Source organism: Mastomys coucha, unplaced genomic scaffold (genome assembly GCF_008632895.1).
Source record: "Mastomys coucha isolate ucsf_1 unplaced genomic scaffold, UCSF_Mcou_1 pScaffold13, whole genome shotgun sequence".
NCBI lineage: Eukaryota > Metazoa > Chordata > Mammalia > Rodentia > Muridae > Mastomys > Mastomys coucha.
The window spans coordinates 76,077,329-76,091,722 of record NW_022196895.1 but is presented as its reverse complement, the minus strand read 5'-3'; the positions used below and the strand labels follow the sequence as shown (position 1 = coordinate 76,091,722).

The 14,394-nt window shown below is 51.9% G+C and overlaps 2 protein-coding genes and 1 long non-coding RNA gene across 3 annotated transcripts in view; 1 reads left to right on the top strand and 2 right to left on the bottom strand.

Annotated features, from left to right (window-relative positions):
* The window catches only part of Kcng2 (potassium voltage-gated channel modifier subfamily G member 2), a 64,969-nt gene extending 58,854 nt beyond the window's left edge, over nucleotides 1-6,115 (top strand). The window contains exon 3 of the mRNA XM_031366131.1: nucleotides 4,277-6,115. Coding sequence (XP_031221991.1) covers nucleotides 4,277-5,056 — 780 coding nt within the window. The 3' untranslated portion in view covers nucleotides 5,057-6,115. The remainder of the gene's footprint in view (nucleotides 1-4,276) is intronic.
* Nucleotides 2,636-4,756, bottom strand: LOC116087412. Its single transcript, XR_004117425.1, has 2 exons — nucleotides 4,304-4,756; nucleotides 2,636-3,583 (listed from the first exon to the last, which is right to left on the bottom strand). It is a non-coding gene; the product is annotated as an uncharacterized LOC116087412 (long non-coding RNA).
* Nucleotides 6,116-8,245: 2,130 nt separating the features above from the next.
* Slc66a2 (solute carrier family 66 member 2) overlaps nucleotides 8,246-14,394 on the bottom strand; it is a 41,790-nt gene continuing 35,641 nt past the window's right edge. Inside the window, exon 7 of the mRNA XM_031366130.1 lies at nucleotides 8,246-9,362. Within this exon, the coding sequence (XP_031221990.1) occupies nucleotides 9,155-9,362 (208 nt within the window). The 3' untranslated portion in view covers nucleotides 8,246-9,154. The remainder of the gene's footprint in view (nucleotides 9,363-14,394) is intronic.

The following is a 14,394-nucleotide window of genomic DNA, read 5'->3' as shown; positions in this document are numbered from 1 at the left end:
GTGTGTGACCTGGACAAGTTACCCAAGGAACCCAGGGAAGGGGACATGAAGACAAAGACAGACCGGAGAGCTTCGTGAACACCCAGTGTCTTATTGAAATCTGCATATGAGTTTCCTTGAACAAGGTTGAAGCTAGAGTCTCCCCTGCCCTAGATGTTGGGAAGTAGGGACCCTGGCCTCAATGAGCACAAGTCTGTGGGGCTGGGGCTGGGGCCGGGGCCGGGGTCGGGGCTGAGGCCAGGGCCAGGGCACTTTCTTAGGCTTCAGTGCAGCCTCCACCTCTCTCATTAGTACAAAGATGGCATTCCCAGCCTCACAACAGGGTAGTGGCTAATGTGTAAGTCAAGGTAGGGACCTTGGCAGCCCGTTAATGCAGAAGAGAGTGGGTGAAGCAGAGGACTTTACACACAGAACCCTTAGATATGGACGGCCAGTTACATGTGGCACACTAGAGTTTGCAGAATTGAGCAGAGATGTCTGGGTGCCAACTCTCTACACCCCCATCTTAGTTAGGGTTTTACTGCTATAAACAGATGCCATAACCAAGGCAAGTCTTATAAAGGACAACATTTAACTGGGGCTGGCTTACAGGTTCAGAGGTTCAGTCCATTATCAAGGTGGGAGCACGGCGGCATCCAGGCAGGCATAGGGCAGGCATAACTAAGACTTTACATCTTCATCTGAAGGCTGCTAGTGGAAGACTAGCTTCCAGGTAGCTAGGGTGAAGGTATTAAAGTCCATGCCCACAGTGACACACCTACTCCAACAAGGCCACACCCACTCCAACAAGGCCGCACCTTCTAATAGTGCCATTCCCTGGGCTAAACATATACAAACCATCACAATCCCTTTCAGACTAGTGATCTATCAGAGTCTCAGCCTACACACACAAGATGGCCTGCACATCCCTGGGTGTTCCACCTTCCCACATCCCTCTGTGTACAGGAGTCATGGTTGGCTGTACACCTACAAGTCATTGCTAAGCCAAGACCTGACGACCGCGGAGGCCTCAGACTCCTTCTGAGTGGAGGTTTCACTAGAGACAGAGGCTGCAGGCCTTGTCCACTGGGCCCCAGACACAAAGCCTCCAGATGCTCACGTGGACCTAGAAGCTCCTTGCAAGACGTGAAAACCAGGGCCTAAAATAAAAGGGCAGAGAGTCGTGCACACATCACTGTGCACATTTCCTCCATAGTGGAGGTGACCTGGTGACAGATTCTATCACACAGAGCCAAATACCCTTGACAAGAATGGCCTGTGAGCCAGGTGGTTTTGTGGTACGATGGAGAATCATCAGGCGAGATGTGGCAGCCTTGAGGTTGTGCATGGCCAGCTAGCTCTGCCCCAGTTCCCAGCAGGATGGCTGTCTTCTACGCTGTTAGACAGATGCAGGTATAAGCCCCAGAATATACCCCAACAGTGGGCTGGCCATCGCAACCTCAGCCCGTCGCTATGCATTTGTTTTCTATAGCCCAGCTAGCCACAATCTCTTGGGGTTTCTTAGAGGTTAAGTATTTTCAGTAAAAATATTTCACATACATAATTCACATACCATACCTGTAACACACCTGTAGTATCTTCCTGTTCCATTATTTCCAGCGGTAATTCCATCATCACAGAGAAATGGCATGTCCCCCAAACCATGCCTCTGTAACCCCTAAGCCCTGGCACCCACTAATCCACTTTCCTGTAGATCCCTGTCTTGAACTCTGATATGAATTAAGTGTCAAATGTGTCCTCTGTGCCTGGCTTCTCTTACATCACATGTCCAAGGTCCGCTTACACTGGGGTCAGCTGACATGTGAGCCGACTACGTTTGGTTTATCCTTCATCCATAGACTCATATTTGGATTACTCTGTCATATAAAAGTTCTCTGGAGACATGCTTTCTCCAGCAGAGACCCATGTGTAGCACTGCAGAGTCTGATGGTAACTGTGCTTATTTGAGGAGCTGCCAGGATGCTCACTTGAGTGACTGGACCATTTTGTACTCCCTTCAGCAGTGTATGAGGTCCAGTTGCTCCGTATTCTCACTGATGCTTGGCACTATCAGACTCTCTGGCTCTATCTTATTTTGTGGCATTTCCTTCAGAAATAACATCAAATATCTTTGTGCATGTGTGTGTGGGTGTGTATATGTGTGTGGGTGTGTATATGTGTGTATATTTGTGTCAGTGTGTATGTGTATATGTATATGTGTGTATATGTACATGTGTATATGTGTGTATATTTGTGTATATGTGCATATTTGTATATGTGAGTGTGTGTATATGTGTGTGAGAGGATTGTGTATATGTGCATGCATGTGTGAGTGTATGTGTGAGTATATGTATGTATGAGCCATTTGTATACTTTCATGGGATTTTCATTTTCATATTATTTATTGCAAGTTTATATAGAGATAAAATTGACTTTTGTATATTTATCCTTCAATGTTACTGAGCTCTTCAGCTCTAATGTGTTGTTTTAATGGATTCTTAGGGCTTTTCTGTATACAAGGCCATTTCACCTGTGAACATAGGGTTATTCCTTCCTTCAACTAGATTTTTGGGGGGTGGGATGGGAGGAGTCTGACTGTCCTGGCTTGAACATTTAGAACTCCTTGAGTAGGAGTAACAAGATTGATTATCTGATCTTACTTTTTAATGATGCTTTTATTGTGAGTTAATCAGTTTCAGGTACTAAGTCAGCCCTGCTTCCCCAGCAAAACCCTTTCTCCATCTTGATTTTTTTTAAGTATCTATTAGGAGGGCGTGGGTGTACCATGGCCCACACGTGGAGAAGTGGGTTCTCTCCTTCCAACATGTAGCTCTTAGGAATCATGTAGCTCTTAGGGTTTGAGTCTTGGTGGCTCGCGTGTGTGCCTGCTGTCTCGGAGCCCCTCCTCCACCGTGGCTTCTAAGTCTGCTGTCTGCTGCTGGCTTCTCTACTTTAAACTTCTATTGTTGCTCTTTTCACCTTTGTTTCTGAGATTGTCTGGTGTAGCTGAGTCTAGCCTCAACTGCATACATAGTTGAAGATGGGCCTGAATTCCTGATTCTCTGGCTTCCATCTCCCAAGGGCTGGGGTTAGCAGACAGACCTGAGGCCATTTTTCTATAGTTTTCTGAAGAGGAGGCTGTGTGGGTTTTGTGTCTCTCAGAAGTATCTCCTCTACTTTTGTTTTGTCATGGTTGGTGTTAATAACTCGGACAAGTTACTTCTTGGATATTGTGGGGCACTCCGTAGGGCTGTCTGTACTGCTGTGCGGGCTCTCTGCTCTTTAACCTCCCGGCCGTGGGCTCTTTGTCTCCAGGCTTGCTTCAGACGCTCTTTTCTTCCCAAGTCCCTTTCTGTTTACCAATCTAGAATTAGTCCATTGCATCCAAATTATCCAAGCTGCAGGCACACCATACACACCGCAGTGTAGCCTTTTCCTTTATCCTTTAGCCTTTTCCTTGTTGGTGGCAGTAGCCGTGCCTCCGCCTGCATTTCCTGTTCTGGTTGTGTGAGATGTGTCGATTTCGATTTTTAAGGTCTGCCCTCGTTGTTCAGGTCTCTCATTTTTCTGTGCACTGGGGTTCCTTTTTCTCTCCTTCCTCCAGCTGTCTAAGAATGGGAAGTTAGGTTACTCATCCAGAGCTTTTTTGCAGGCATCTCACAGATCAGAGATGCTCTGTGATCAGCCAGCGGTTCCAGGTTTTTTTTTTGTTTTTTGTTTTTTGTTTTATATTTTCTTTATTTACATGTAAATTTCTCCATTCCCAGTTTCCCCTCCAAAAAACAAAGAAACAAACAAAAACAACAAAAACAAACCCCTGTTGCCTCCCCCTTCCCCATGCCTGCCACCCCGCCCTCTCCCACTTTCTGCCCTGGCATTCCCCTACACTGGGGCACAGAACCTTCACAGGGCCGAGGTCCTCTCCTCCTATTGATGATCGAATTTGCAATCCTCTACTACACACATGCTGCCTGAACAATTAGACCCCTCCATGTGCAGTCCTTGGTTGGTGGTTGAGACCCTGGGAGCTCTGAGGGTACTAGTTAGGTTCCAGGTTTTAAATGCCTTTCCAGTTTCCCGAGTCAGCTGCTTATCAGCGCACATATAAAAATGGGTGTTAAATAAATCTGCAAAAGAATGGGAGGGGCGCAGATTGGGTCCTTTCCACCAGATTCTTCTATACCCTTCCCCCACTCCCAGATGTCCCCTGTGCGGGTCTGTATGACATCCTGATTCCTTTCCTGACTTCCCCGTGGCCACCGCCCGTCCGCCAACCCTATGTTCCTCTCCTCCATAGGGCGAGTGCTCCGCAAAGTGCCGCAACCTGTTCGTGCTGGAGACGGTGTGCGTGGCCTGGTTCTCCTTCGAGTTCCTGCTGCGCTCCCTGCAGGCCGAGAGCAAGTGCGCCTTCCTCCGGACGCCGCTTGCCATCATCGACATCCTGGCCATCCTGCCCTTCTACGTGTCGCTGCTCGCGGGACTGGCGGCAGGGCCCACGGGCAGCAAGATGCTGGAGCGCGCGGGGCTGGTGCTGCGGCTGCTGCGGGCGCTGCGCGTGCTCTACGTGATGCGCCTGGCGCGCCACTCGCTGGGGCTGCGCTCGCTTGGCCTCACCGTGCGCCGCTGCGCACGCGAGTTCGGACTGCTGCTGCTCTTCCTCTGCGTGGCCATGGCGCTCTTCGCGCCGCTCGTGCACCTGGCTGAGCGCGAGCTGGGCGCTCGCCGCGACTTCTCCAGCGTCCCCGCCAGCTACTGGTGGGCAGTCATCTCCATGACCACTGTGGGCTATGGAGATATGGTGCCGCGCAGCCTTCCGGGCCAGGTGGTGGCGCTGAGCAGCATCCTCAGCGGCATCCTGCTCATGGCCTTCCCTGTCACCTCCATCTTCCACACCTTCTCGCGCTCCTACTCGGAGCTCAAGGAGCAGCAACAGCGCGCGTCCAGCCCTGAGCCGGCCCTGCGTGAGGACAGCACGCGTGATGACAGCACGCGTTCGGCCAGCGCCACCGAGGACAGCTCTCAGGACCCCGAGACCGCAGGCGCGGCAGGAAGCTTGCCAGGCCGGGTGGGAGCCTGAGCTGTACTGAGAGCTTCGGAGAGTCCCAGCCTTGGAGGACACCAAGCGCCGGCTAACCCAGCAGACTCAAATGTGGTCTGGCATGTCCGTTGCAGCTGGCTCGCCTCCCCAAGCAACCCCCGAGCTTCGCGTAGCCTGGAGGATATAGCAACCTGGACTCTTTCATTTTCCCTCCAGTTTTAAATTTTCTATGGTTAATTAAAAATAATTAAGTCCCAGAAATTCCAAGTCTGAAGCAAATACCAGCCACCCTGGACTAAATGTTGCCCTTCCTTGCTCCAAATCTCGGGCAACTACAGGGGACAGAGGATGGCACCTACCTTGTGACCCTTAGCCGCAATACCCCATATAAAAGACGGTGTCAGCTGGCACCTGTCACTGCCAGAGTCCACATCACTTGCCAAGTGTTGGGGTAGCTGGCAGGCCCTTAGCTCCCTAGGTCTGCCTGTCCACCCTTTACAGGGGGGAGAAACCTCTGAGTTGACCTCTGTTCCCCCCAAACCATCTCAGTCAGATCTCATGCACAGTGGCCTTTTAACCACTTCCCTGCCCTCCCTGGTCTGCAAGAAGGGTGCCCGTCTCCAGAGGATGTTGGTGTCTCTTCTGTTGGGACATTTCCCTCAGACAGCCTGGAGGCGTGAGGAGGCAGTGAGGACAAGATAGTGAGGGCACCGCCAGGAGGAAGCGTGGCCTTGCTCTACTCCATGGAGGCGTGGGAAATGGAACTTCCCAAATTGGGTTGCTTTGCCGTGTTTCAACAAGCCTCAGGTGGTGACATGCCTGCAACGGAGGCACTTGGGAAGTGGGTACGGGAAGATTGGAGTTCAGTGAGCCCCACCACCACACCCAAGATAATCATAGACCCTTCCATCAGAAGGTCAGTCCTCGGTCCGCAGGCCACCATCACTGCCTACTACATAGCAGCTTTCAGCAAGGCCCCTGTGTGAGCTCAGCACAGGCCCATGTGGGGCCCTTGCACCACAAGCTTTGCAAGAATCTACTGCAACCAAATAAAAAATTGCCAGCCCCTCCTCAGGGCAGTAGGCTGAGTTCCTCTCACTTGGGTAGCACTTATGTTTTTGTGGGGTCCATGCCGAGCCTGGGGCTCACAGAGCTAGGAGGAGGGTTTCCCGTGCTTTGGGAGGCTGGGAACCACACAGGCGGAATACAACACCGCAACCCCACTTCGCTCCAACAGTTCGGTAAGCTCAGTGTCACAAGGCCTTCACTCCCAGGGCAGGTGGGTAATTTCAGGGTGGCAGGTAGAGAACAGGATGCAGGACTCAGGGCTTGGATATCCACGGCATGTCCCTGGGGATAAGGGTGGCATGGAGTGGCGGACATGCACACAAATGGGCTTCGCCTGTCAGGGCACGGTCTGAGAGATAAGGGTCCTGGGAAGCAAACAGATGACTTGGGCTTGCCAGCAGCATTCCTCCTAGACCAAGCAAGAGATGGAGGCCAGTGAACTACACACACACACACACACACACACACACACACACACACACACAATCTCCCATTTTCCTTCCACGTATCACCCTTCTCTGGGATCTTTATACAAGCTCTTTGGAAGTAAAAAGGATGTTTGGTCAGGTGTGGAAACAGCTACTGAGGATGGGCCTGGCCAAGCCTGGCTGAAGCCTGGAACCTGGTATGGGGTTTGCTTGGCCCTTGCTTGCAGCTCTTCTGAGAGCAGAGCTTCCTTCTTACTGCTGGGCTCACATCCACTAAGCAGGGTCTTTTAAGGCGCTTGTAGTGAAGGAATGAGGAAGTGCAGGGACAGGAAAAGCTACAGAAGGCAGCGCTAGAAGTTACCCAAGTGTACCTTGAGCTCAGACCTGCCTCACCAGCACGGGTAAACAACATGGGTAGACCCTGACCACACACTGAAGATGGACCTGGGACTTTCAAGGCGAACTGCCCTTCACATAGGAATGGCCTTGGGGTTGCTTAGGTCCCAGCAGGGATTTTGGTACCAGCAGACAGAGATCCAGGCAGAGGCAACACTCTTGTGTCAGGCTGCCATTCAAGGTGGACCCCTTCTCAAGGAATGGCATGGACACCTGCTAGGCAGGCGCAGTGACTTCCTCCCTGAAGATCTCGGAAGGAAATTCCAGGTTGCTGTCCCTTGGAAGCCAGGGAAGCCATGAGGTAAGAGCAAGGGGTCCAGTCATTCTAGCCAGCACTCGAGAGCATCCTCAACCAGGCCACCAGAAGCCACCCTGGGTTACTGTATGACAGGGGTTGGCAGCCAGCTCTGTTGAGAATGGGGGCAGGGAGGGATACATTTCTCCTGAGCAAGCAGACTAAACTCACCAGCTCTAAACTCCTCTGCCTATACAGATCAGGAGGACTCCCCTACCAAAACCTTCTGGGAAGGATACAGGGCTAAGACATGCTGTGGCCTCAGCTTCCTGTTTGGTTTCAGGGAACATGCATTCCCCATATCCCAGCCAGCCCCCTCAGGACACAGGTGAAGTCCACATGGAAACACTTGGCAAGACGCCCACAGTGCACTGGCTGCATGCTTGGTGCACGTGATGCTCCGTGACCACAGCAACGATCGGGCTGAGGAAAGCCGCTCTTTCTCATACCCCAAGAGCCGGGCTAAGCTTGTGTGCTGAGAGCTGAAGTGAGGTCCAGCCTCGGCCATGCAAGCAGTGACCCCCACAGACTACCACCACCCTAGCAGGCTGAAGAACAGAAGGCAATACATCCGTGGGCCAGTCACTGCCTCACTCCTGCGTCTGTTCCCTCCCTGTTGGTCCAGAGAGATCCCCCAACCCTCTTCTTCAACAGCTTAGGAAACTATAATCCAGTCGTGACTGTATCTGTGGCTTACCTGGTGTCCTCTGTGGTGCTCACAGCGGACAGTCTGAGTCCATGCGTCTTAGATAGCCATATCCTCATGTGCCAGAGAGATGCCCTCATCCACCCAGACCTGGACTACATCCTGAGCCACGTGAGCCTTTCAACCCAATGCAACCCCAGATCCCCCACCAGATCCCGTACCAGCTTCTTGCTCCCCAACTACTACAAGTCACCTTTTCCCTGCAACTTGTACCACCACCCTCCACCCGCTATCTCATCACTGCTATCTCTTGCCCTGTCTAGGCGCTGTGATTCACCCTCCCTCTCAGACCCACATGCCGTTTACTGACTTAAATAACAACCACATGGAGCAGGTTCGTTCCGCAGCTGGGGCTGCCATCGATGGCATTTATTTTGGAGGTAATCACCACTACAGACATCTCCCTTCGTTTTTTAAAAAATAAACATCTCACAGGCCAGAGCGTAAGCAAGAACCCCGCTCATCTCACTCGCACACTTAGAATACCCGAGGGAAGCTTGAAGGTGGCACAGTGTGGACTCTTGGGCCATCTGGCGAGCCACTGTGACCATTAGAGCTATTGTGCTAACTGGATGGCATCATCGTGTGCACAAGTTCTTCTGCCCAGCAGAAGGGAAGATAATGTTATATAGAAGCATCTAGAACATTCTGGACCCAGGAGCCAGCCAGTTCAGCACAAAGCTGCCAAGCATGACACAATCTCGTGATGAGCTCAGGGAAGAGCAAAATACAGTGACCAGTGTCAGGCCAGCAGCTCCCATCCCCCACCGGTGCAGCAGACAGACCTATGGCATACAAGGGCAGGACAGGGCAGAGCTTGAGGACAGATAAGCCACCTGCAGCCATGACTACACACTGTCTAGAGTGCCACAGGCTCTGCTGGGAGATCAGAGGCTCACTGAGGGTAGCTGGCCGAGAGGGAGGCACTCGGCTGCTCGCTGTGCCGTGTCTACCGCCTTGCTCAGTGGCGTGAACCTATTTCAGGATCAGGCCAGTGTTTTTCTGGAGGAGGTAAGGAAAGACGCCTGCCTTTTTTAATCACCTTGAAAACACCACAGAGCCAGCCCTAGCTCCACTGACCTGAGTCCCTCACCTGAAGGCTGATGGGGACCACAGCACTCAATCTCTTCCTACATCTGGCCCATCTGTGGAGTGCACAGGGCCAGTCTCCCGGTGCAGAAGCCTAGACTGGGACTCAGCACCCACTGCTGGTCCGTCACACGTCCTTGTCCTCCCTGGATTCCTCAGAGAGCCTTGGTACTGGCAGGGTGCACTGCGTGCGCTGCTGGCTTCTGGGGATAGTGAGCAAAGGCATAGGCCTGCCCCAGGATGGCCAGGTCTACCATGACCTGTAGTAGGCCACAGACTGAGAACTGCAGAGGTGCGCCGTTGAGCAAGAAGTAGGCTGTCTTGAAGGTGTCGCCACTTGTCCACATGAGTACCATCTTGAGGCTGCAAGAACAGAAAGGGGCAGTCAGGGTTAACCCAAGAACACGGCATGCCCAGAGGTCAGTCGTGCGACCCAAAGGATCAGTGGGCACATTAAGAGATGGAAGCCACAGAAGGGGATGAGACACTGACCCACGCCTGTCCAACCTACCGCCCTGCACCTCCTACAGAGAAAGGACAGTCCATCACACACCAGCGCCTGGGAGTGCTAACCCCCATGGGTCACACCATAACTCTGATAAGGCCCCCAAAATGACGGTCTGATTACTGACAGCCACAAGGGTTGGTGCCCGGAGAATCCCAGGATTCTTCAGTCTGGCCTAGTAGATCCCCACACTGGGTTCTGCAGATGTAGGAGGGGAACGGAGAAGGCAGAGACAACACACCAAGCAGAAAGCAGCTGTCCTGGGACCTCCCTTCAAGAGAAAGTTCTAAGAGAAACAGGATCACTAGTATTGCCCCATACATCCCTTGTTCGCACACAGAGTTAGGGACCACCAACATAACTGGTACACAGGCACAGTAGGCGCAAAGAAGCCTAGCTTTCTCAGCAGAGTAAAGCCTGTAGCACTGAAGCCGCATGCAGCCCAAGTGTGGGGGGCTGCAGCTGATGGCCCCAGGCAGACAGCTGATGGCGCAGTGTAGACGAGAGATCCCGCAAGCTGAAGACACAGCCATGTTCTTTGGCCACCTCTCTGCAGTAGTCAAGCTTCCTGTTCTCTGGGGGCCCCAGCTTACTCCTTCCTGAAATGGCTCTCTCTCTATGCCAGACCCAGTGCTGTGGCTCAGATGCCCCAGGACAAAAGAAGCAGTACACCCTCGTCTCATGGTCCTGTATCTGCAAACCTGGGTTTATGAGAAGTGCCTGCCTCAGGCCTTCCTAGAGACAGGGATCTGAGAGTGTGCTCTGAGGAACCTCTAGTGATGGGGAAGAGCTAGATGAGCCTGCTCAGTGGCTTGCATTAGATACTGCCCTCTTCCCACTAATGGGGAAGAGCTAGATGAGCCTGCTCAGTGGCTTGCATTAGATATGGCCCTCTTCCCACTAATGGGGAAGAGCTAGGTTAGCCCACTAGTGGCTTCCTTTAGACACTGTACTCTCCCCAGCACTATGATAAAGTACCCAATGAACAATACACAGAATGGTTCATTTGGCTCACAGTTTGGGGAGGGCCAAGCAGCAAGAGAATGAGACAGCTAGTTCCTATTCCTGCCCCTGTCCATATTCAGAAAGCAGGAGAGAAATGCCTGTCCTCAGTTCTTTTCTATCCTGACCAGAACCCCAGCGGTCCACAGTGAGGGTGGCTCTCTCTACTCCAATTAACCAATATAGACATGCCAAGAAGTCCGTCCCCTAGGCGATTCTAGACCCTGTCGAGCTGACTGTGGTCACTCTCACAGCCAAGGTTCTGGAGATCCGAACACAGAAATCCCACAGAACTTTGTACCCTGGCCTCCACTCCAGCTCCGGGTCCTCCTACGGTTTTCTTTAACACTTAGGAAATGTTCTGCTGCTGTTCTTGAGCTGTGGCTTGAGCAATGGCTAAGTTGCCGTTTAACTTCAATGTCATCTCACTGAAGCCAAGTGTGGAGGCATTTGGGGTGGTGGAGGCAGGAGGATAGGGAATTCAAGACCAGGGGATTCAAGAAGAGCCTCAGCTACAAGACTTAGCCTCAAAACAAACCAATCACGTTCCTGGAAAAGCAAATTATGAGAAGACACCACGGACAGACACGACCCAGAGAAAGGACCTCTGAAGGCTATGCAAGTGTGGGGCCATGTCTGAAGGCTATGCAAGTATGGGGTCATGTCTGAAGGCTATGCAAGTGTGGGGCCATGTCTGAAGGCTATGCAAGTGTGGGGCCATGTCTGAAGGCTATGCAAGTGTGGGGCCATGTCTGAAGGCTATGCAAGTGTGGGGCCATGTGGAGTTTGCCTTTGGCTGGTGGTTGGACAAGTCTGAGGCTGCGGGTAGATAGAACCAGTCTGTATGACATGACACATCTAGGGTCAGGAGCCCCGGAGTTCACCTCTCAGGCAACAGTGCCCCTCAACAACACTAAGTTAACAGGAAACAACTTCTATAGGGTCTGCTAAGAGAGTGAAGCCCAGAAAGAAGGTTTCTAGTTCTCATTTTAAAATCAGGTAAAGCCACACTTCTGGGCTCAGAACACCCAGGGTGATAGATATAGGGGGGTGGGGACAAAATATGGGTCTTGTTGGGTCACCTGTGCAGCAAACCTCACATCTGAACTTCAGTCCCTCAGTAGAGGAACAGAGCATGTAGGGAGGGCTGGGGTCCCTCCACTGCCTACGTGGGACTGCATTGATTTGTTACGTCTGAGACAGAGCCCAGGATCCTCCTAGGACAGACAGTCATACCTGCCAAACTTCCAGAAGGCCTCTGCGACAGTCATGCCTGTCCAGGCCCCCAGGAGATGGGGACATGGACAGTCATGTCTACACACTTATCACAAACAGAAAGCAGGTGCTGGCCTCAGGTTCCAGCCTTATAGTCAGTGGCTCAATGCCCTGGTCAGACAGCAGGTGCGCTGTACAAGGACGTGTCATGGCCTAAAAAGAAACTAGGTCTAGCTGTGACTCAGGTAGATTTGAAACAAACCAACAGAAACCAAGAAAGACCTGCAGGCAAAGGTGACCAACTTGCCCCTCAGTTACAGATGTCTGGTGAGCAAATGAATGAGACAAAATGTGACCCAGTTAGACACAGGGAGAGGTGCTTCAATAATCCATCCAGTGTTAACACTAAGTGGGTGTAGGATCCCTTGGGCTTGACTCCAAAGACTGGCACAAACAGGTCTATAGCACAGGACATACAGCTGTAGCCCTGTGTCCCAGGCCACCTGCCCAGGGCCCTCCCAGTTAAATCCCATTGGCCCCAAGTATATAGTTGTGTCTGTAACAGCAAACAGAGACATGAAGTAATGGCTGGAGCATGCCACTACCCAGTGCCGGGGGATATTCTTAGCCACCTGGATTCTTCCCTCAGATGGTCTCTATCCTCGAGGAGAGATAGCTCACTGGTAACACCAACACCATTCTGTTCCTGGGACAGGAATCTAGCCATGCTGAGGTCCTGACATGCTCTGAATTGCTCAGAGAGTTAACAGAGGGAAAGGAGACCGGAGTTACACATCATAGGATACAGCGCTGCTGTACACAGGACACACTCAAATCGGTTTCCTGGGCCTGGTGCTGGTTCGTTTGCTCTGAGGCAATGGGCGCTAGTTCTCCTCCACACCAAGATGTCCCTAGTCAGCGCCATCTTCATGAGCAAACATTGAGCATTGCCCCTGAAATCTCAGGAGTCAGGAGGCTGAGGAAGGAGGATCAAATGTTCACTGGGCCAGGCATGATGGTATATGCCTTTAATCTCAGTACTAGGAGGCAGAAGCAAGTGGATCTCTGTGAGTTCAAGGCTAGCCGGGTCTACATTATCAAGTTCTAGGACTACATAGAGAGACCCTGTCTCCAAAAAAAAAAAAAAAAAGAATGAATGAATGAAGAATTCAAGAGCATTCTGGGGGGTGTGGGAGTGTGGTAGAAATATACCACACCCCAAGAAGTTCTTCTCTTGTCCTTGGATGGAGGAAACAGCTGGCCTAGGCTCTCTAACTAAGAGATTGGCACAGTACAGGATATCCGCTCTCCTGTAGGGATAACCTTGCAGTGGCATCAGTGTGGGTGTCAAGCAGACTGTCATCAGAGAGACCTAGATTTTCTGCGTCAGGATCACACTGTAGCTGGTGGCCTAGGCATGGCTGTGGTTCCCTCTTGCATCCCTCTCCTCTGCCTCTGCCCGGTGCTGACTGTTGTCTCTTCAGTGGGCCCCCTGGCCTGACCCCTCCTGGCCTCCCCACTGTTTTAATCTAGGCTCCCATTACCTCACTCTTGGCTCCAGCGTTTCTCTTCCCAACCAGGCTGCCAGATCACTGCTCTTAAAATACCCCCACACCTCATCCTCGTCCTGGGCAGCGGACAGGAATGCCTCTCTCTGGCACCCAGGACTGGAAAGCTAACTGCTGCACCTGCTCGGCTTGCCTTCCAGCTTCGGCCCACTGGCATGCTGACCAAGCTGACCTCAGCCCGGGACCAAGTCACCAGGACCACCTACAAAAGCCCCGCCCCAGGCCAAAAGCCCCGCCCCCAAGGCCGAAACCCACCCACATCGTGTCCCCTTGGTAACCTGGGCTAGGCAACATTCTCTTAGATGAGAAGAGACACGAAAATCAAAAGCCAAAAGGAAAAGCAGATGCACAGAGTGTCATCAGAGCTGAAAGCTCTTTGTGTGTGAGAGACAGCCTCTTCCGTACCTTAGGCGGGCTTACATTCCCAGCACAGCTGGGGATGACCTTGAATTCATAAGCCTCCTGTCTCTACCTCCTAAATGCTGGGGTTACGGGTGTGTACCTCCATGTTTATGTGGTGCTGAGGCGCGAACCTCCAGAGCATGCTAGGCAAGCACACTCTACCCACTGAGCCACCCCCACCCCTAGAGTTGAAGCTTGGGTGTTGAATGGAAAACATTGAAAAGGCAGGAAGGTAAGCCAGAGTGTGTTGTATGAGAAATATTTATAAATCACATATCTGATATGATTCTAATACCCTGAACAGAATTTTTTAATTCTTGCCATAATTCAGTAGTAAGATACTGTAAATACAGTATCTTATTCTAAAATGGCAGAGATCTCGAAAAGATACTTCTTCAATGACAGAGCTAAGGCCACAGGAGATGTTCAGCATCCTTTAATTGTCAGTGAACTTGCAAACCATCCTGAGCCAAGCCCTTCACACCTACCAGGGCATTGGAACTAAACAGCACATAAAAGCCACTGTGGGGAATTGGGACCCGCTCCATACACACACACACACACACATCTACCCCTAACCACCCCCACACACATATCTACCCCTAATGCCCCCACATACACATACATCTACCCCTAACCCCACACACACATACCTACCCCTACCCCCCCACATACACACACATATCTACCCCTAACCCCCCAC